Source organism: Pleurodeles waltl, chromosome 1_1 (genome assembly GCF_031143425.1).
Source record: "Pleurodeles waltl isolate 20211129_DDA chromosome 1_1, aPleWal1.hap1.20221129, whole genome shotgun sequence".
Lineage (NCBI taxonomy): Eukaryota > Metazoa > Chordata > Amphibia > Caudata > Salamandridae > Pleurodeles > Pleurodeles waltl.
Window position 1 is genome coordinate 58,265,848 of NC_090436.1, and position 23,731 is coordinate 58,289,578.

Genomic DNA, 23,731 nt, shown 5'->3' on the forward strand with positions numbered 1-23,731 from the left:
ACTGAAGGTAAGTAACTAGTTCTTCTGATGGATACAACTACCTGTGGATTCCTCACTCATTGAATAGAGTCCCAAAGCAGTACCGCACTCGGTGGAGGGTGCCTGAATGGTCAAACCAAGAAATCCTGCAGCACTGACCGTGCAAAATGGCCATCCCTCCTAACCTCCGAATCCAAGCAATAATGTTTTGCAAAAGTGTGGAGGGATGACCAAGTTGCGGCCTTGCAGATGTCAACCACAGGAACACCCCTAGCCAAGGCCGAAGAGGCCGACTTAGCTCTGGTGGAATGAGCTCTTATTCCATCAGGGGGTTCTTTCTTTGCCAGAGAATAACACAACTTAATGCAAAGAATGACCCACCTGGAGAGTGTTCTCTTGTGGACTGCCCTTCCTCTCCTCTTTCCCACGTACCCAATGAAGAGTTGATCCTCCAATCTAAACTCCTTCGTTCTGTCTATGAAGAAGCTCAGCGCTCTTCTCGGGTCCAAACGATGCAGTCTTTCTTCCTCTTTCGAAGGATGAGGTGGAGGATAAAAAGAGGAGAGAGTAATAGACTGACCTATATGGAAGGGTGAAACAACCTTCGGCAAGAAAGCAGCCTTGGTCCTCAACACCACCTTATCCCCATAGAAGGATGTATACGGGGGCTTAACAGAAAGAGCCTGCAGCTCACTCACTCTTCTAGCAGAAGTAATCGCAACAAGGAAAACAGTCTTTAACACCAATAACCTTATGGGACAAGAATGCATCGGCTCAAACGGTGAGCCCATAAGAAACGTTAAGACTAGGTTCAAATCCCACTGAGGCATAATGAAAGGAGTGGGAGGATATTTATTAGTGAGGCCTTTCAAAAACCTCAATACTAAAGGAGATTTAATTAAAGAAGGCTGGTCTGAAAGACACAGAAAGGATGACAGAGCCGACAAATAGCCCTTAACTGTAGCAACTGCACAACCCTTCTGTGCTAGGGACAATGCAAAAGACAAGATATCCTATAATTGGGCACGTAAGGGATCAATTTGCTTCTCTCCACACCAATTCACAAATTTAGCCCACCTGCTAGCGTAGATAGATTTAGTGGAGTGTCACCTGGCCGATAAAATAACATCCACTACCTCGGGTGGGAGAGAAAAGGAACTCAGGTTGCCCCGTTCAATCTCCAGGCATGAAGGTGCAGGCTCTGGAGGTGGGGGTGTAGAACCTGCCCCTGCGATTGCGAGAGGAGGTCTGCCCTGAGAGGGAGACGGAGCGGGGGACACAGAGAGAGTTGGAGAAGATCCGAATACCATACTCTCCTTGGCCAATCCGGAGCTATTAAGATGACTTGGGCCCGGTCTTGGCGAATTTTCCTCAGAACCCGAGGAATCAAAGGTATGGGGGGGGGGGACGCGTAAAGCAACTGGTCGCACCAGGATATCTGAAACGCACCCCCCAACGTTCCTTGCACCGGATACTGGAGGCTGCAGAACAACTGGCAATGCGTATTCTCCCGAGTGGCAAAAAGATCTACCCGCGGGATTCCCCACATCTGGAAGATTTGGCAGACTAGATCTGGATGAAGACGCCACTCGTGATCGGTCGAGAAGTGCCGACTGAGACTGTTCGCACGCACGTTCAAGACTCCGGCCAGATGGTTCGCTACCAAGCAAATCCGATGGTCCCTTGCCCAGGACCAAAGCCGCAGAGCTTCTCTGCAGAGAAGGTACGACCCTACTCCTCCCTGCTTGTTTATATACCACATTGCGGTAGTGTTGTCCGTCAGGACCTGAACCGACTAACCACGAAGGGAAGGGAGGAAGGCCTTGAGAGCCAGACGTATCGCCCGCAATTCCAAAAGATTTATGTGAAACATCTGTTCTACTGGAGACCAATGACCTTTGACCTCCAGGTCCCCCAGATGAGCTCCCCACCCTAGAGTGGAAGCATCCGTTATCACTGTGGTCACTGGGGGAGGCAGCGAGAACGGCCTTCCCTGGGAAAGATTGCCGCCCGCAACCCACCATCTTAGATCCACTGCAGTGTCTCTGGAGATCTTTACCGAACCCTCGAGATCTCCTTTGTGCTGAGACCACTGCTTTCGGAGGCACCACTGAATAGCCCTCATGTGCCAGCGAGCATGAGTGACCAACAGAATGCAAGAAGCGAACAGACCGAGGAGACGAAGGACCTTGAGGACTGGAATGACCGCTCCACTTTGAAACATTGGAACCAACTCCTGAATGTCCTGAATCCACTGAGGCGGAGGAAAGGCACGATTCAATGTTGTGTCCAGTACTGCCCCTATGAACAGGAGGCGCTGAGAGGGCTCCAGGTGAGATTTGGGCACGTTCACTGAAAAGCCCAGATCGAACAACAACTGGGTTGTTGACTGCAGGTGACGCAGCACAAGCTCCGGAGACTTGGCTTTGATCAACCAATCGTCTAGGCAAGGAAATACCGCTATCCCCTTCCTTCTGAGCTCTGCTGCAACCACCACCATCACCTTTGTGAAGACTCGAGGTGCCGAAGTAAGACCAAACGGAAGACCGCAAACAAAGTGCTGCGATCCCACCACAAACCGGAGATACTTCCTGTGCGACTTGAGTATCGGGATATGAAAGTAAGCATCCTGCAAGTCGACAGACACCATCCAATCTCCTTCGTTCAACGCCAAAAGCACCTGAGCTAGGGTCAGCATCTTGAACTTTTCCTGTTTGAGGTACCAATTCAAAATCCTCAGGTCCAGGATCGGTCTAAACCGACCATCCTTCTTGAGGATCAGGAAGTATCTTGAGTAACAACCCTGACCCCTCTCCTGCTCTGGAACCAACTCCACTGCACCCTTTGAAAGGAGGACTAGAACCTCCTGTTCTAGTAACAAGAGGTGCTCTTCTGAACAGTAGGATGGGTGGGACGGGATGGGGGGTGGAAACTCCCGAAAGGAAAGGGCATAGCCTTTCCCCACAATACTGGTGACCCAGGAGTCCGATGTTATTGCCTCCCACATGTGGAGAAAGTTAATTAACCTCCCCCTACAGGAGTGGTATGTAAAGGAATTAGTGGATGACTAAGGCTGCTTCCCATGCTGCACCCCGCCAGAGGAAGAGGAAGAGGCAGAGTGCTGCTGGGCGGCTCCTCTGGTTCGGACCCTACCCCTCCCCCTGTATGACCTATAGGGGAGGGCAGTGGCAGCCTGCTGCTGGAATCTGCCCCGAAAGGAGGAGGATGTGCCACAACCAAACCCCCTAAATCTTCTGAACAGTCTAGAAGAAGCAGAAGAGGAGGCTTGCAAGCCTAACGATTTTGCTGTGGCTCTACTGGGGCCCTACACGCAGCTTCACCAGGTCACCTCCAGGCTAACACTCTGCAACATCGGTATTCCAATACTAGGTTCCCCATATAGCTCCGTTAACATACCTCACTTCTGACCTTGAGTGCCCGTTACTATTCCAGTACTCTCCCCACATACAACTGTCAGAGCACCTCAACCCTAACCTGTAGAGCCCCATTATTCCAATACCAGGAATTACATGGCACTCCGTTTCTCATTCCTCACCCGCTGCTATCTGTTCTTTCAGCACTGGGCCGGGACACAGCTCTGTCTATACCCCCAATCCTGATCTGAAGCGCCCCAAAATTGCTGTATTGGGGTTCACATACAACCCTGCAAATGCACCTCCTGCTGTTCTGCAGTGCCCCCTGCTGTTCCACACTCTTACTTCTGTTTGAGGATGTGGGGGAACCAATTAAATCTATTCTTAGCTGCCATCTTTATTTGGGAGGGTCTGTTTCACCTATCTCACTCCGTTCTTTCCTTCACTCTGTTTACTCTCAATGTTTTCTTTCTCTCCCCCTTTTCTCTTTCCAGCTCTTAAAATCCACACGTTAACACTTTCGCTCTTTCTTTCAACTGTTTGTTTCTACTTCTCTCCCTTTCTTTTTTTTTTTTTTTTTTTTAATTTGCCTTCTTCTCTTCCTACCTCCTCATCTTTATCTGTCAATTCACGTTTTACTATGAATCCATCTTTTTCCCATCTGTATGAGAAAGCCACAAGTTACTTGTCGGGACCCGAAGTGTCAAAGTGGTTTTACCATTCTGTGTCTGTGGGAAATGTGTCAGTGCATACATGTCCTGTTTTTTTCGCTGTACGTTTCTCTCACAATCTCTTTTTTCTCTAATGTTCATTTTTCTCTTTTTCACATTTCTTTCATTATTTTTTTCTCTGTATCTTTCGTTCGTTAGCTTCCTTCCCTTTTTTCTTTTGGCTCAGGAAGTTTGCTCTATTTCTTATCTTAGTTGTGTTTTCATTTTCTTGGGGCAGTTGGTAGCGAAGGAACCATTTCAAATCCTTAGACCGATGCCCATGCAGTCAGGATCATGTCATCTGAATTGCCAGGTCTTTAAGTGGTGGGACTTGTGGGGCCTCTGCCTGGCTGTCCGAGTTTGCTGTTAGTCAAAAGAAAGGTATGTCCTTGGATCTTCTTGGTGCTTAAAGATGTGATATTCTTCGAGCTTGGGACAGAACCATTATACATAAGGGTCCTATGAGTTTTTGATTTTAGTGCATGTAAAGTGGTCATTCATTTTTGACAGTTTGCGGTAGCCTTAGTGAATTTGGTACAATTTTACCAGGGAGGGCCTCAGAGTCTGAGTTTTTGCTATAAAAGTATTTTTGCAGTTGCAGAGTCATTTGTGCTGTCTTTTTGGGTGTGTCTTGCTTTTGTAATCTGGCAAATTTCTGTTCCTTAGATGCCTTGCGTACTATCATTAGTGGGAGGGCCCTTTGGGCCTGCAGACAAAGAGTGCCTTTTGTCTGACGCACCCTCAAGAGTGCCACAATTGCTGTTGACCAGGTTAGTGGGTTTTAGAGCAAGGATTTATCATCTAAGTCCTGCTCGCTAAAGCCAACTGCTGTCTGGCCTTTTCAAGTATGATTCAGTAGGTTGTGGGTAAGAGAGCCTGAAGGACTGACCCTATATGTTCAAGCGGCTCGTTTTTACACCGGTTAAACTGGTTATTTGAGGCTCCGGTGTCACCCTCAGTAGGTGAAGGTATTTTAGGTTTTTATTTCATTTATAAAGCACTGCAGCACTATCGGAAGGAACGTTAGTTTGTCAATCAAAGGGGCACAGATACATGAAGTCAAGACGGACTTGTGTTCAGGCAGAGCGCGGTTCATTTGAGTTGTTAAATTCTCTAATTTGGGATCCATGCTGGTCATGTAAACAGCCAGCATGTTTAGAAGTTCTTTTTGCGGCGCCAGTTTGTTACGAGTGAAAGCTAAGGGTGTCCACAGTTGCTTGAAACATGTCTAGGAGTGAGGTCCAATAGTCAATTTGCCCCGCTTTTTCGCATGGTAGGGTTTTGTGTCTCGATTTGTAAAGACTCCAGGCTTAAAGATGATCTAAACGGGTCAAAAAACTCGACTGTAAACCGGGTGTTGAGGAAGCCGGGGCTTCATCAGGGGAGATGGTGTTTCCTGTCCTCTCTGGCCTGGAAGTCTGAATTGGAGTTGGTAAATTACTTGTGGCCTTTTTCTCCTGCTGAGTCAAGTAAGGAGAAGTGGCGACTTCCTCAGCTTTAGGTTGGAATTTGTTTTCTTTGCTAGATCAGGCTTTAAGTCTTGATTGAGTTGCCAAAAACTGTGCTCTGTATTACCCAGAATTCTACTTACAGCATCTTCCCTGGCAATAATGTTTCCAAAATTTGGGAGTTTCCCTTTTTCAGGGCCAGATTGATAACTTGTGCTGACTGGTGCTTGGCCCCTAAGTAGCTCTTTCAGATGCATTGTTGGTGGTACTTGCAAGCAGTTTGCGTAGTATGGCTTCACGTGGTTTGCCTCGTGGGGCTAGAGAATGAGTCCTTTTACAAATTGGCTTTTGGTGCTTTTGCCATCTCAGTTTTTCCCTTAATATCTTGCAACTTTGGTCGCAAAAGTCATCAGTCCACCTGCCAAGGCCTGCCCCAAGCCTAGTTCTGAAAATTATGGGATACAATTAAGGCTCTAGCAGCTTGAGTGCTGGTTAATGAGGCGTCTCTCGGCGGTAGGCCCTTAGTATTGGTGTTAGAGCTGGGTGAGGGCAGGCAGTGACGGAGGTGGGATTTAGGGGCTCAGCTGTGCAGAGGAAGGACCTTTGTGCGAAACAAAAAGGGGGCAGACAGACCTCAAAGCACAAGTTACACTGTCTACTAAGCCAGCTGCACCATTGCAGTAGTGGGGCTACACTGCCCTCCCACTTGAGGCCCCTTGATCTGCTGCAAGCTGCAGCAGTCTCTCCTCCAAACACCACACCGCAGGCTTTGCACACTCAGGATCCCTGTCCTCTGCTGCTTACTGCTGGTCCATTGGTCCAGAGTCTAAGCGTTAAGGCCTGTCTTCGGGAGCTTCTGAGGGCACAGAGGGTGCCAGTGAGCAGCTCCATGGGTAGAGGGCTTCGGAAGGAGACAAAGATCAGCTCTGGAGAGGCTTGGACCTTGTGGCAGAATGGTGCGGCGCAACGCAGCACAACCCTCTACCGGATCCGCCGGCCTGCATGGCTTTGTCTCTTGCGGGCTCCTCGCTTTTGCAACTCCATGTCCGTTTGTTGCCGAACATTTCTTGAGACCTCACCCCTACTCTGGAGCTTCACAACTTTCCATTCCATGTCCCCAAAGCAGGACACCAGTCTACTCTTGCTGAGTACTGAAATAGTGTCTTTAACCTCTTGCAGCGAGATTGTGCGCCCTAGTGAGTCACTGCTCTGACTCTCAATCTGAGGGAACGAGGAGTCTGCTAGAAAGTTACCTAATTCTTCATCTTCACCATTCTTGAGCCACTATGCAGTTGTTAATATTAGTCAAAGAAAGCCTTATTGATGGATGCTTGTTGCTGTCGGCATCCCCCCTGTAGATCTTTGATGTTAGTCAAGGGGGACCTCTCTTGTCAGAGACAGCCAACCAACTTAAGAGTCTACCAGACCTATTCCCTTCCATATGTTGGTGCCCTATGTATGCTGCAAACTCCAAGTAGAGTTGCCTCTCAACCAAGGCAACCGAGTCTCCCCTGACTTTGAGTAAGGCTTATATCTGAAAAATGTTCTCCATGGTGTTACACTCTAGGTCTTGATACTTCTGTCTAGTTTGCGCAACTGCTGTTCCATTTGTCGCTTGACCCCCATTAAAATGCATATACAGTTACCCCGCTCCACAATTTTGTAAGCTTCCCATTCCTTCAACAATGAGACTTTTGACCCCTGTTCTCTTCAAAGTAATGTTCTATAAGCTCCCTTAGTGATGTGCAGAAATTTGGGTAATCTAAAATCTCTCTCTGAAGTTCTCATGTGGGGATGGGCAACGTCCCTCTCCCCCAGAAGATGTTCAGGGTTACCAGGTTGTGGTCACAGATAGTCTAGCCTACACAGTTGACCGAGTTAATCTCCCAAAACAAACCTACGGAGTAAACAATGTGATCCAGTCAGACAACATGCGAACTGGGAACTATTAAGAATTTTCCCTTGTCTACCAGTACTTATGTCTCTATACATCACCAAGTGACCACTGGGTTAACCAGTGCTTAAGGGCCTCAGCAGTTATGCATACAGGGGGTTAAGGGAGTGGAGCGGGAGCAATCCAATTGCACATATAGGGCCTTCCTAAAGTCACCACCAAACATTGTGGGGTGCTGTGGCCATTTCGTAAGCAAGGGGGCAAAAGTAGGGCAAAACTGTGACTAATCAACAATAGAAGGATAAATACTGCCCAATAAGAAAGATTTGCTATCCAGCCTACACTCTACAGTAATATATCTGCCACTATTGTCTACCATTTGATGACATATTTCAAAGTGGATTCCCAGGCCTATCCATTTGAGCGCTCCATAACCACACAAGAGGAGAAACCTGCGGTCACCACCCACCAACACCATTCGGTGAGCAACCACCGCTCTTCTTTCTTTGCTGTTTCTCCTTCAAGAAGGCAGTGCATACCCCTCTAGATTTCAGGTACGAGTAAACCTTGTATCATTTGGCTGCCATGGACATCCCCTGTAAATCTCAAGTAAGAATGCTGTACGTGTTGAAATTCATCCGGAGTCCTAAGTCGATACCTGTTAGCATTCATGCCACCATGACAGCTACACTCACAGCAAGGAACAAATGTGCTACCCATAAGGGGCCCCTGCTCAATCTGTGACCAACCTTGCAAAGACAAAAACTGTGCCAATCTAGTCAGTGATCATCCATCATCTCAGCCAGCAACAATGTACTATCCAAGATGAAGGGCTTACTTGTAATTCTGGCAGTGTCTCCATTATCATCATCTCAGCTGTATCTGTCATTTATAAACTGAAAGTCATTTAACCAAGGAGGTGTTGTTACACTAGGGCATTTGACTCAGTCCAACTATAGCTTTTGCACCCCACCCCCACTCGTCCAATAGGAGGAGAGATGGGTCGTCGAAATACCAGGAGACATGCATCACACTACCACTACATAAAGGCACATAGTAGGCACATTTCAGTCTTGCATTTCTGCCCTCTTGTTTAGCAGATAATTAAACAGGTTGTCAGCTGTTTGCGGGGTGACTCATGGTAATAGGTCACATGTCTCACTGTCACGTCCTGAGTGTGCCCAGCTATCAGAGTGTTGGGTGTGATTACTGTCTGGTGCATAAGACACAGTGCCTCTTCTGAAAGATGCTGTCATTGCAATGGCAGCCTGCTGGTAATGCTGCAATTGTGCAGAAGGAGATGAGCTCAACACTTGGGTCTTTCCCTGGCGTGCTTTATTGCAACACTTTCTGGAGCAAGATGACGGTCGCCCCATCACAGTGCACTAATCGACCCCCTGATAGGCTCCATGCTGCTGGGCCTACTCCCATGATGCCTTTGATTCTGTGAAGAAGTGTGCTGGTATTTCATTAGCTTTCCCTCTGCAGGGAGGAGGAGTGTGTATTGCAGTCCCATAGCTCTCAACTTTCGTTTAAATTCCATTAAATTGACCAAGCAGTGTTGGGCCACCAGGGTATAGCCCTGGAAAATCATTACTTTCCCATTCCAGACTTTAAAATATCTTTCTGTCCTGGTGTACTGAATAATTACATCCGGAACCCTAACATTGAGGATCTTGGCCCAAGTGGATCTTGGGACTCCATGTTGGGGGAAGAGGGTAGGTGGGATGGTGTCTCAATGGGATCTGGTGGGCTCTCGACTGTCAACCAAATGGACATCCCTTGTGGGGCCATGATGTCAGTGAACCAGGATTCGATGTATTGCATGGGATTTTCTCCTTATGTCCCCTGGACATCCTTACTATGTACAAATTGTTTCACCTAGCCCTGGCCACAACATCTTCAGTGTGGCCCTCCAGAATACTCTCGGGTGGACGAATTCTAAGCATTCATCTCTCACCAGAGGACCCCTACATGCTTGTAATTCAGCGCCACCAGTTTGACCCCCGCCCACCAGCAGAGCAGGTGGTCAGGCACTTTGGTGGCATTCTGTGATAGATGGTAAGGGTCATGGAGCCTAATAGACAGCCCACCTCAGTAACACACTGCCCTAAAGACTAGTTTTGAGGCCCCAAAGTGGTCTAAAATGGTCTCCAGGCTACCACTGAAAGCAATGCAATCATTTTAAACTGTCCCAAGAGCCCTCAGTCATTCCACAGGAAGCATCATGGCCAATATGTACCAGACTACTCACTTTAACAAAGTCCTTTTCTGCACCGCCTTTCTTTATCCCAGAAAAGCCCCTGAAAAGCTAATTGTCGACTAGATAGTCTTTACTGCGATTGTCGTAAAAGCTTAAACCGCTTTTAGGGACCAGGCAATGTGTTCTCTCCACTTTTAAAGGGTGAGGTGGGGCACAGAATGTTGGGAGGGTGATGGACTACCCAACGTGAAAAGACATCACAACTTTAGCCAAAAAGGCCACCCTGGTCCTCAAAAAATGGAAAAATTGTGAATTAGGCTTGCTGAACCAAGAACCTGGAGCTCACTCATTCGACAAACTGAAGTTTTCACAATGACTAAGATGGTTTTAAGAGTCAGAAAGTGCACAAAGCAGCTGTGCATTGAGTTGAAGAGGGAATACAAATAATGTGAGGCCAAATTAAGATCCCACTGTGGTATCACAAACAGTTTGGCAAGTAACATGTACCTCAATCATTACTGAACCACATCTGAACAAGGACGGTTGCACTGGCAAATGTAAAAAGGCCAAAAGGTCAAACAAACACCCTTCAATAGTGCCCACTGCAAGATATAACAAACACAAAATATAACGTCTGACATTTTAGCTTAAAGGGGGTCTGTACTGTGGAGTACACTGAAGGCCATACATTTATTCTAGGGTCGTGTCTGAATAGATATTGTAGAGGGGCTCCTGGCTGGAAGGATGAAATCCACAAGCTCAGGTGGTAGATAAAATGCTGTCAACTGCTATGATCAATTTCCACCCATGGAGGTGTTGATAGCATGGGTACATGGATCCCTTACTTTACTGACCCCATTTGGAGCCACTAGGATGACTTGGGTACAGCCAATCCTGACCTTCTTCGGTACTCTGGACAGGAAAGGCAGTAGCAGAAAGGCATACAGGAGTCCTGTGCTCCACACTAGCTGGAATGCATCTCCTACAGAGATTCTTTGGGAACTCCAATGCACAGACATTTTGACATAGCACTTTCTCAACAGTGGCAAAAAGGCCTAGCCAGGGCTCTCCACACTGTTGGAAGACATCCTGCATTACTTCAGCATGAAACTATCATTCACGACCTACCGGGCGTTGCTGGCTGAGCTCATCCACCCGAAGTTTAAAGATACCAAAAGGTGGTGCATGATCAGGGAGATGCCCTCAGGAGCTAGTCAACTCCAGACGCAAAGTGCCTCCTGGCACAGGAACTCAGACCAAATTCTGCCTTGGTATTGTGCTTTTTTCTCCGAAACCTGAATGATATCCAAAACGTTCCTTTGTTGCTGAACCCACTGAGACCTTAGATCCCAATGCAGATCCAAATAGGCCACCTGATGAAGCAAACAACATGCACCAGGCCAACAGGTCAAGAAGCCTTAAAGCTGATCTCATGGAGATTCAGAACACAGTATAAAACATTGAGATCGTAGTCCGCGTGTGCTGGGCTGGTTGTGATGGAGCGTAGCTCTGGAACTCCAGGGTCCAGAAGGACTCCAATTAAGGGAAGCATCTGAACAAGTCAGGTCTGGCTTCCACTCACTGATCGAGAACTCCAATGATATCAGCAAGTTCACGTTCACTGAAGGTGGTCTACGAGCTACCTTCAACAGCCAGTCATTTAGGTAGTGAAAACTGGCATCCCAAACCTTCGAAGACGGCCAGCAACCACCACCATTACTTTCATGGACACCCGAGGGGGGCTGGTAAGGCCTAAAGGGTGTAGATCGGGAAAATCAAGGCCACAATATTGGCGTGTTACAATATCATGACCATAATACTAATGGACAGAATACTGAAAGGTAAGCTTGGATAGAGTTTAAGGATAGCAAATTTATACCTCCTCCCACTGTGCACTTACCTCTTCAATATTTTGTCCGTGGACATTCTGGTCACAATATTGTGGCCTGTCGATATTCTGGCTTCAATATTCCCTACCACAATTGGTTGAAGGCAAGCTCAGCACATTGAAAATGTTCCTGGCCAACCTTGAACTGCAGATAATGTCTTTTGGATTGCAGGATGGGCACCAGAAAGGATGCATCCTGCAGGCCTAAGGCAACCATCCAGTGGTCTGAATCCAGGGCAAACAAAACTTGGGCCACTGTGAGCCTTCCGAAGGAAAGCATTCAAAGGGCAAACATCCAAAATAGGGCAAAGGCCTCAGTCTTTCTTCAGCATAAGGAAATAACATGTGCCTGTTTCTAAGGTGGCATTCTCTCAATGGCCTCTTTGGCCAGTAGACACTGCACCTCCTATTTCAAGAAGGATAGCTGCTCCTCTGAAAACCACTCAGATGTAGAAGGGAGCTCAGGCAGGTGGGAAACAGACAGAAGGGGATACCCCTGCTGGATGATCTGGATGACCCATCGGTCAGATGTAAGTGTCTGCCATCTAGTAACAAAATGTCTGATAATGCCTCCCACAGGGTGACTGTGCGCTGCTAAGGGCAAACTAAAGTGGCTTGGAGGCTGATGCCACAGGGTGTAAGGCTGGGCAGAATGGCGGCCCTGGTGGCCTGCACAATATCCACTTGATCCCCCATCCTTTGCCACAAAACGACTGGGGTGACTGTCATGATGGCGGCAGGGCCTGGCATTGTCTGTAGGTTAGCCCTTCGGAGCAGACTTGGAAGAATCAGGTTGCTGAGGAAACTGATGAGCAGGAGTTGAAAGGACCAAAGAATGTGTTATGGCTCTGCTCCCTTAAGCATACATGAGTAGAATCAGCATTTATGCCAAAGAGATGGAACCCATGATAGGGCATATTCATAGAAGAAGTTTGCACATTCCCAGAAAAAAGCCAGTGGATTGCATCCTCGCGTGAAGGAGTGCATCATACGAATGCCTATCGCACAACCCAAGCAGACTCTGTCCAGGCCAGCACTAACAATATATTTAGCCGCCTCCTGACCTTCTTCAATGGTTTGCGACAAACAGGCCTGGAACTCTGCTGTAACCGCCTGCAAGATCTCTCTGGCCATGTCCCAAGAGGTGTGCATATAATGGCCTAAGAGGCAGACCGCACTGACTGACCCTAATGCCAAGCTGCCAGAGCAGAACTTCCACTTCCCAAATGCCCCACTCCTTTTCGACTCCCAACCTGGAGGAGCCTTGCAGAATGCAGAATGGCTTAGTTTGCTAATGGAAGCTTGGACCACCCAACTCTCAGGAGTTGGGTGCTGTTTAAGAAAGTCTGGGTCGCAGAGAAACCATCTGTGGCAACTGGCCACCTGCCTCTTTACTGGTGGGCAACAGCAAGGCATCATTTAAGTACCCAGATGGGTCTCAGTCAGGGAAGCAAAGGCACAGATAAAGCTGGCCCAGGGTGCAAGAACTCAGTGAAGACAATTATCACGAATTCAACGGAAGGCAGCTGTAGGTCTAGGACCTCATCTGCATGTCTAATCACTACAGCAAATGATTCACTCTCCTACATTGGAGGTCCAATAGGTGAAATCAACCCTGTGTCAGTTGAAGTATCTAGCCTACTAGCCCCTAGCAAGTTCATACATGTCATCATCATTATCACAGAATGGGGAGAAATCAGACCTATAATCACCTTTGTCATGGCTCAGAGCCTGAGGCAAAAAGAAGTGGAAGCCTCTGAGGAAGGCCTCGTGGAAGATACATTTGTTTTCCAAAATCAGACAGTATGGTAACCAGGTGCACTGAAGTGGATTCAAGGTCCAACCTCAGTTGGGGTTCAATCAGATCTGGCTCAAGGTTAGACACCAGAGTGGGCAAACACAACCTCTAGGCACGGTGACATCAGACCGGAATTGGTGGAGAAGGAACCAGCACAGACCTTGGAGCCAGAATGGAAGTCAGTGCGGAACTTAAGTATGGCTTAAGGGGCACATTCAGTGCCGAGGATAGATTCACCGGTAGAACCTGCGTGGGTCCTTGCAGAGCCCTGAGGCCCGAGGTGAATCAGAGGGAGCCGATAGGGATCCAAAAAAAGTGCAGCATGGCCCCAACGTGCTGCACCGATGTTGATGGCCTGGGAAATTCGGGTGCGAGGAGACCAATTGAGGATCAGCTGTGCAGTTGGGAAACAGAAGGGAGATGCACTGGTACCTTGCTGCCTTGCAGACTTCACTTTGAACAGAGAGAGGAAAAGTTTAAAGTCATGCTTTAACTCCTCATGCTCCCTCTTGGATTTCAATTTGGACTTACAGGTCAACCTCGACTACAAAGAAGACCTGTTGCTGGAATGGCCCTCAGAGCAGGGATGACTCCATCCCTTTAACTTAGAGCAGGACTTACACAAGGTCCATAATGTCTTTTGGTGTTCGTCAATGTACAGTCTGGCTTCACGGTCACAGATCGCCTTTGGGTGCATGATGACACACTCTTCAGACATGGCATGGCTTGAACTCTGTAGTCTTTGGCAGGGACATGGTCCCCTGCACAGTGGAAAATATTTTGGAAGACATCTCTCAACTGATGAAGAGACTGGAACTCCAGGTTCACGTTGGAAGATGCACAAAGAAAGGAAGTGACATGAGCACAAAGGGGGGCACCCAAATGCAGCTCTGCTTCATCACTTCCAGGGCAAAACTATTCAAGGCAGAGCCACACAACGCGACCTTGTGGCTCACAGGAGCACTGCTGTAACAAGTTCTGGATCCAGTTGGTACCTGGGGAGTATTCTAAAGGTGACGATTCTGTGTTTAGGAGCATCCATCAGAAATTATCTTTTCCTTACAAATGCACGAAAAGTTAATCTTAGGCACTGACTGGACTAAAACATGCAGCATGATTGTTAACAATAAAGATCAATGGCGCTGTGAATACCCCCAGTGATATCAAGGGGGGAAAGGGTAATTATAATAATATCAAGACTATGTAAATTTGGCCCTGGTGATTTCTCTAGCTATGAAATTGAATAAATAATTTAAAAGAATAGGAGTTAAAAAACATAACTTTGGTGTTATTTGCAATGTTTGTTATTGTTCTTTATGTGTAGTGCTTAAACGTGCTCAAATACTTTTAAACACAATCGTTGAGCCAACTGGGTGTCCGGTGTCTCTATTTGTCAGAGATCTTTCAAGTCAAGGGGTCTAGGTTAGCATGTCCCTAACCTGGCATAGACGCTCCTGCTGACTGGTCTGCTGTCTAGGGAGTGGGATGCATTAACTTCTGCTACATTTTCAACAGGACCGATGGAACCAGTCAGCTCCAATAACAATACATTGCGCAAGACGATCGTTACTCCAGAGAATTTCTAGGATGTGGTTAGGTTGCCCACCTAACTCAAACGCATACAAATCATAATATTAGGTGAGCTAAACCGTAACTATACATGAGAAGCCCTGTGAGGTTTTTTTGCTCCTGTGTTGTACAAACCCCGCTGTCGGGTAGACCCGTCTTAAATGAAGAGCCCACAGCGAAAGGGCAATGTTACTGCCACAACAGTAGGAGCAGCTACTAATGGCACCATGGTGGAGGGTCGTGGAAGAGCACTCTCCCTAAGCAGTACGAGTCAGAATGGGGGTATGGTCACATGCAATGGATGAAAACTATGCACTGCTGCTGAACTAAAGATAATTAAGATCATCATAATTGAGATCATCACACAGAAAACAGTTCACAAGAGACCCTGCAAATGAAAATCTTCAGGATAAAATATGCATTACATGAAATATTCCATCCTTCTGTATAATTAAATGATAGTTATCATACTAGATATACGTGGGATTCCACACAAATGACTGTCCAGTTTCAAATGTGCATTATTCTTATTCATGTTTATCAGAACTAATATGCCTAAACGACATCAATAAAATTGGGTACATACATGACTACAGTGAATGTTCAAGTTCAACTGTGTAACGGTTTAATTCTTAAAATAGTATTTCAAATAACTAAAATGAGCTCACCAGGAGGTCCTTGCAGTTTGGCTTTTTTGACTGTAAAAGAAATAAAACTCAAATTAGACTGTAATTCTGGAACACATTACTGCTCTGCTTAAAAACTTGTTAACCCCCAGTATAATGGACAATTTACATAATGTGGCACTACATTTTAAATAAGTTTTACTCATTTCTAACTATTCTTGAACATAACTTTCTAAATGAAGTAAACATTCTATACATTGAGAAGCATATGAAATAAGAGTTGTTCCTGTTTCCAGTACACTGTGTTTTTACTAATTTGCAACACTCTTCACTGTAATGATTTGTTTCTTCAGAGAAGTCCACAACTTGACAGCGTTCTGGATCCACATTTTTACTTTCATGAACATTTCTAGCCTATTTGCATGCTGCTCTTAAAAAATCGTATTATACTTTGAGATGTTCTGCTCTTGTTCTATGCCGTATTATAACATTTTTCACAAGTAAACATATTTAAATATGTGGCATTTGCAGGTAATTACACAACGTTACACAAGTATAAATAGGAACTGGCATTTGCAAAGACCTTTTGCACATACTCAAATCATTAGTAAACCTGACCTATAGTCTTATTCCCATGTGATGAAGCTTACTCTATACCGCTACTATTCGGCTGAAAATGAGAAAAAAAAAGCAAAACAGCACTTGATTTCTACAGATTGTATATTTCTACACAGTGGCTGCTCCTCCTTATGGCGGAGTACGGCTCCCCCCCACCAGCAACGGCTGCAAATCCTTTAACAACGTTGTTAAAGGGGCGGGGCATTGGGGGATGACGAGCACTGAGGGAAGTGCTCAGTGCGCATGTGTGTTTGGCAGGCCGTCTTGGGGCGGCAAAACACACGTGCACTGTGCTATCTCCAGCCCAGCACCGTGTTGCCAGGTTGGAGAGAGCAGGCACAGGCTCCCAGTCTTAATGGGAGCACCCTCCCTGGGCGCTCCCCGCCAATCCTAATGCTGTTCTGAGTAGCGGCAGGATCCCTGGCCGCTCCCCGCCAATCCTAACGCTGCTCTGAGTAGTGTCAGGATCCCTGGGCGCTCCCAGCCAATCCGGACGCTGTTCTGAGTAGCGTCAGGATCCCTGGGCGCTCCCCAGGATCCCTGGACGCTCCCCGCCAATCCTGACGCTGTTCTGAGTAGCGTCAGGATCCCTGGGCGCTCCCAGCCAATCCTGACGCTGTTCTGAGTAGTGTCAGGATTGGCCGCTGGGCAGGCTGGGAGCCTGTGCCTGCCTGCAGCAGAGGAGACGGAAGAGGGGAGGCGCATAATACAGGTAAGTGTTTTTTATTTTTTTATTTTAATTTTATTAATATCCCACACCCCCGCACGCCACCCAGCCCCTGTAACCCACATAATCCGCAACTGTTTGTACACAGCTACAGTTACTGCATTTATGGGTCAGTGCGAGACCAAATAAAGCTGAAGGACTGAATGATGGGACGGAAAAAGTAAAATAATGCCTCCTATTATGTGAATAGCTGCAGATTCTACGGCATAGTTGTGACATTATTATCTAGATATTACCTTTTCAATACACATGCGTGAATGCTGAAAGCATCCTAACGTTTGAAGAAATACTGATATTCCTTAAATCAAGTATGATTAATTCGCAGATACTACTGAAAATGGAATGGAAAAACACAGTCATTTTTATTGGTGTTTTGCAATAATTATATTAGACGAAAAATGTATCCCGACCTCTCTACTAAAAACATAATTTACTGTGTGAGGAGAGGGAAGGTGCTGCCTGCCGAGAAGCACCTAAACGGCACTTTTGTCCCTTCTCCCCAAACAGAAACAACACTTGCTGAGGCGGGCGCGATGTTCTTGGGGATTTGTCGCCTTGATCAGCACCGGCTGTTCAAGCCTCGAACGAGCAGCTGCCAGGCAGTCTGCACAGTGGTTTCCACTCGTCTTCCCCGCCCCTGTGTGGCATCAGATCCTCGCTGGAGGCACCTGTGGGCACCGCACGAGAAGGCGGTCTCATTCATCCTCGGGCAGTGGGCATCAAGCACAGCACTAAAACGCATTGGAAAGCTAATAATGATGTATTTACTTTTTAATACAAGGATTTGCCACGAAATAGATTGAAAAAAGATGCAGTCAGCTAAACGTGGCGGACACATGCTCCAAATTAAACTGTTCAAATGACATAACATTCACTAATGTGGACACTTTACCTGCGATGTTTTACCATCACTAGTAAGGAGGCTTTGAGCAGATTATGCATTATTGTTATTTGTAAAGTGGCCAAAAATAAATCACAACTTAACTTTGCATTTACGCTGCAGGCACCACAATGTAATAGCATCATGTAAACACTTTTTACAGCAACTTTAAAAAAAGAGACATAAAATATATCACCATCTAAGTAGCCAGCCAACGTGCAAGTCAAAAATAACCTGGATTTAGATTAATACAACAAAAATAATAAGAAAAAAAAAACACTTTGAACCAGCTTCGTCACTGAAGAGAAAAACTATTTTTACGCTATTTCGCACAATGCACACAAGGTTACTTCTGTCACACAAAGTGTGTGGGGGGGGAGAGGGGGAGAGAGAGAGAGGGAGAGGGGGAGAGAGAGAGAGAGAGAGGGAGAGAGAGAGAGAGAGAGGGAGAGAGAGAGAGAGAGAGAGAGAGAGAATGAATGAATATATATATATCTCAGAGCTCCGTCGGCAGTGAGGGCGTGCAGCCTAAACTTCTTGAGATTGGAGGGAGTTCTGGATATACACATAGGATTTTTTTTTTTAAACAATTGTCTGGTGACAAAAGCCAGATGTAAAAGAGGAGATATAGATATATATAAATTTGGAAAGCAAATAGTTTACGAAATAGAGAGTATCTTGGAAACAAGGATTACACACTAAGCCCACCACGCCAGAAATGAGAGCAACCTCGTGGATCTATCATGCCAAATGTGTTTCCCAGATATTCTAGTGCTTCTGCAGATAACCCTGGGAGCCACAGACACATATCTATCCATCCCTCGTAGACACCCACCCAGGCTCAAGGGAGGCGCAGCCATCACTGTTGTAGAGCCTTCCAAATAAGCTAGTACTAAGCCTAAGTGTAGCAGAGCTTTCATTCTTACACCCGTGTATAATCATTCAATACCGTTCTCTGTTCCTCCCAGAGTAGTATCACTTTTGTAAAACCTACATAGTATTGCACAAAGCACTCAAACCCTTCATTCTATAATTGCCGACAATTCAAGGCTCAATTTACTAATTCGGAATACTCCCGATTTTCAATAAAGCAACCAGTCCCTGAGCCGGTTTCAAGTTTATTCTAAGATCGCCCTACTGAAGTACCACTTTCCAACAATAAACAGCTCTCAGGGATAGAATGCACATTAAATATTCCTCAGGTTCGTGACGTACCAGAGGCACTTTATGTTTAAGCTATCAGGCACTTAAAGAGAAATAGAAACTGCCTGCTAAAAATTGCCTGTCCCCAAGACCAGCCTGGTGGAATAATGAAATAGGGACAATACTCCCCTAGGAACGGAGGGGCCGGTTTCACAACGAGAATACCTCATATTACCCAATGCTGAAATATAGTAACATACATATGCTTTACTTCTGTGAAGATAAACCACAAATGCCCCTGTCCTAAACCAAAACAGTCTAAGTAGGAAATTACCACCGCCTAAGGATATTAATAACATCTCTAATAAAGTCTTGCCTTCTCATACAAACTGTGCCTGGCTATTGCCGAAAACATCACTCAAAAGGGGACAGCAATATAACAGTAACAATTTGTTAGTAGATGCACTGCATTCCATATGCAGCATTACTTTAAAGTTATAAGTATAACCAGTACGGTGCTGGACGGAATGCTTAAATTAATCTCAGCCACTGGCAATCTGTGTCACAATCCAGACCATTGTTTTACACCCACTGTGCCACTCTAGTCTGATACTCGCGCTATGCAAATCAGTCTTGGTCCTGTTCCAGTAAGAACAGAGCATCCCGAGCTGACAGCCCACGTCCCTCTAGATGGTAACACAAGCAACCACAGACCAGTTTCGACCTACTTTGGTCTCATTAGTCAAGTACAGCTTGAGTACTATGGCACTGTGAGCACAAGACCCACTTTTAGGCAAATCCGTCACACCTTGGGCGTCTACCGCACAAACGGCAAAGTGAAGGAACGAATGGTTGAATTATCCTCAGAAGCTGATGAGCGTTCTGGTCCATGCACCAGGCCATGATTTTTTTGCCCACAGTGCCATTCTAGACATCTAGAGATTCACATTTTGCAAATCATTCTTGGTCCCACTCCAATAGGAATAGTCCAGTCCAGGTCCCCTCCAGACAGGAACCCAAGCAACTCCAGACAAGTTTCGACCCTCGTAAGTCTCATCTGTTTAGTATAGCATGATTCCTATAGCCCAGAGAGCAAGGGAGACACATCTGGGCATAGCCATCACACTTTCAGAAAGAAGATAAACTGGGATGCGGCTGTGAGTAATTACAAGTGCCAGAGAGTCATTTAAGGATTCCATGCATCATATTTTTTATTTTAATTGTGACGTCCTAAGTGTGAAGTTGATTCCTAGATGTGGGTACTGTGCACACTGTGCCACTGGAACCAAGCTGTTCGTGCTCATGGGCCCTAGTAAGGGCGAAACCGGTCCTGAGTTGTGTTCCCGTTCAGGGAAGACCTGGCCTGGCACTTTGGGCTGGATTGTTCCTATGGAGCAGGGTCAAGGTTGATTTGCAGGACTGGGTCCAAAAATGAGGTGGCATGGAGTGAAAAATAATAATGGACTGGGATGCGACCCGAGTAATTAACAGTGGCTGAGATTAATTCAATCATTTAATTCCTCACTTGGGGGGGGGGGGGGAATTGACTTCAACATAAAAAAATATGTAACACTTTTACTTTTTTTGCTCTTATAAGTTGTGATGTATTCTATAGGATAAATATGTTAATGCTGGTTTATGATAATGAGTCAAAATTGCAACTTTCAATAAATGTTTTGATAGACACAATATAGCCAAGACTTGCTTTCTCAGCTCCATTACAGACCATGGGATACTTAAATACAGGTTTCTGGTAAAAGCAAGATAGAGACGACACCTACCACATGCTTTCAACCCACTCACTTTAAAGCCATTGGTTCTACTTTGACTTGACCCACACACCCTACATGATATGTTTTGGTGAGGAAAGATTAGGTTGAGAAACAAGGAAGTAAGGTTAAGCAAAGTAGCAAGGGCATTTCCCATCATCCACCTCAATTTCCACAGGAAGTGACAGTTTCCTGTCAAAACCTTATTTAAAAGAAGAAAAAAGGTAAGCGGACTTCATTCCACATCATCCAACTCCAAACAAAGTGACATCACTGCTTTTCATAACATCCATTTGGAGGAAGGTACATCAATGGTTTTCCACTAAAACAGCTTTAAAATAAGAAGTCAGACAAGTGGACGTCATTCTCCATCATCTATCTCCATAGGAAGTGACCTCACTTCCTATCTTACCTCGACTTCATTCAACTCATTGGGGCGTCTAATGGCACAGGCACTCCCAGCAAAGGACGGACGCAGACAAGAGACTTCTCCTTCTTTGGCACATTATGGGCCTCTGGCCAGAACCCCTATTCTACTACAACATACCGGGTAAGATATACTCAAAGCCACATAATCAGACATTAGTGGTCAGTCTTTTAGTTTTGAACAAAACTACAGCCGATAGATGGTTAGAGAGAGAAATAGAATTTTAATAAAAACAATGTGTCTTGGTTAACACCAGACCTAATTAGGGGCCCGATTCTTAATGAAAGTCACAAAAGTGCACCCATAGTAGATGCATTTGCATTAGTGGTTTTCATTGACTCACAAGAATTTGCAGAAGTAGACTAGGAAGTCGTACTCCTAGAAAATATTTGTGAACTGCATTTTAGTACTAGCATATATGCATGTGTAGATTTCCTTGTGTGGAAATCTATTGAGCATTTACAAGTTCACTTTCCTTCCAACCACTTTTTCCCAACCCTGGAAGCACTTCTACTTCTGCCCTTGTCAGGAGTAAATTTCCAACCTTTCTCAGTATGGGAAAAGATTAAAGAAGAACTGGTGAAAATCCTTAAAACATTCTAGCCCTGGAAGTATTGCTTACTACGTCCTCCAGCCCCAGTATGTAGATCTGCAGAAAGGTGGCAAAATAAGGAAATTGCTACAGTAGGGCTTGAAATTGCTAGTATTCAAGCCCTACTATAGTATTAGCCCTGGCATAATCAGAGAAGCTATTAACATAGCTCTTACATAATGATATTACTGACATAATTTGTAGCCGCACTACATGGCACCAAAGGGACAAGTAGATCTTTTTACAAGACAAGTAGATTTTTGAAGCAACCTGTCCCATGAGGAAATAGATATTTTATTAAATTTCACACCTCTGATCACACAACCTTTCAAAACCAAACAGAAGTTTCAACTGAAGCTCATCAATACACTCTTCAAATACTCCCTGTTCCAGACATTTGCAGACAAACAACTATCGCAACCATGAAGCACTCCATTCACAAAAACATGGCTCACCCCCACATCCTTGTAAGAGTTAGACAGCCATCCTTCTTAGCCTAGGCTAGATAATTCATTCTGCGGACCACATACCTAAGAAAAGAGGAGACCCCACCTTCATCCACAAGCCCTTCTGGTCCTTCACCATAAGCAAATAAGTAATACTCAACTACATGGAGCTCCTCACACACCACTTCCCAGGCTTTGCAACCAAGTTGACCACCTCATCGACAGGTCTCCTTAAAACAACAAGGAATTGAAAGACAAATTTTCACAACTCCACCACCTTACCCAACCGACACACCCACATCACCACACTTGGAGACTTACACCCCAAGACAATTGAAACATTAGCCAGTCTCCTCAACCTCATTAATAAATGTAATTGTCAAAAATTCAGCACTGTGCTCAATTTTGAATCTTACTGTAAATCTTCTAGTTTTAGCTTTCAAATGCCGTGAGCCACTCATTGTATATATGCATGTTTAAAATTATAATATCCCTAACACATTTTGAGTAATTCACTCTATCAGGGGTCTCCATTAAGCAAAAGAGTCAAGGTCAGAGAATTTTGACTAAACCAAGCTACAGAATCAAAAAACATTTAAATGCAAGACTGATTGAAAATCAATATTCAAGTCATTACCCCTCGAATTTACATCTGCACTATTTGTGATCATACCCAGAGGCAATAAAATCAAATAAATGATTCTTCAACACTTATATACATCATACTAACAAAACCGTAACTAAGCAAAAACAGCAATTTTAATATGTCTGTCAACATACCAAAAAGTTCTATTTTCATTTTCTCTCAAATCAATCCCCAAGGAAAAACGTCTGTGGTTTTGACTCATTAGCATGTAAAATATATTTTTATCTAAACCATCATATATTCCCTGTCGCACCAAGTCCGCCATATCCACTAGCATGATCGGGGTGTGAGAAAACCCACTGTGCTTAGCAAAGTTCTTTGCTTGCCGGCTCCTCCTGACAAACAGAGGGACTAACTAGGAAAGTAGTAGTTTGAAAGGTATCCTCTAGTGTCTGTGAACAGCAAACAGTGACTGACAGCGCCTTCCATAGCTTCAAACCCCCCCCCCCCAATTGCCCATATGTTAGGCGCTACCTTTTATTTATGTATATAAAGGTGCGTTTCTGTCACAAACAGAATACTGTTGGTGAATTATGTCATTATGTATGAAGTCACAGATTCATCTTGGAACTGCTAGATTTGCTGGTTTACTTACTGACCTAAAGCAATAACCAAAGTCTAGACCCAGCATTACAAGTAAACCTTGTACATGATTTTCTTCTTAAAGAAGCTCACACTTCAGCAATATTCAATTATAAATGACAACTGTAATCAATGTTATCATTCATGCCCTTGGTATAAACAAAGTCTAACATTTTAACTCAAAACAGCTCTCTTTATAATAGACTTTTCACTCTTATACCTCCTTACAACATCTTCGGTGTTACCTCAAAAATCTTGAACCCAACTTTCGATACATTGTGTTCTTTCTCATCGAAATGAGCAGCTACCCCTGTTTTTTTGTTTATTCTTTTGCACATTTATGTAACGTTTTTATTTTGCTCTCAGTTTTCCCAACATATTCAAGTTCACTGAGACATTAGATGTAATATTT

The 23,731-nt window shown here is 45.2% G+C and overlaps 1 protein-coding gene across 2 annotated transcripts in view; it reads right to left on the reverse strand.

The window, feature by feature from the left end:
- The window catches only part of UNC13B (unc-13 homolog B), a 1,359,370-nt gene that overhangs the window by 1,075,919 nt on the left and 259,720 nt on the right, over nucleotides 1–23,731 (reverse strand). For both annotated transcript variants that reach the window (XM_069212466.1, XM_069212457.1), the window contains exon 2: nucleotides 15,532–15,561. In XM_069212466.1, the coding sequence (XP_069068567.1) occupies nucleotides 15,532–15,561 (30 nt within the window). The remainder of the gene's footprint in view (nucleotides 1–15,531; nucleotides 15,562–23,731) is intronic.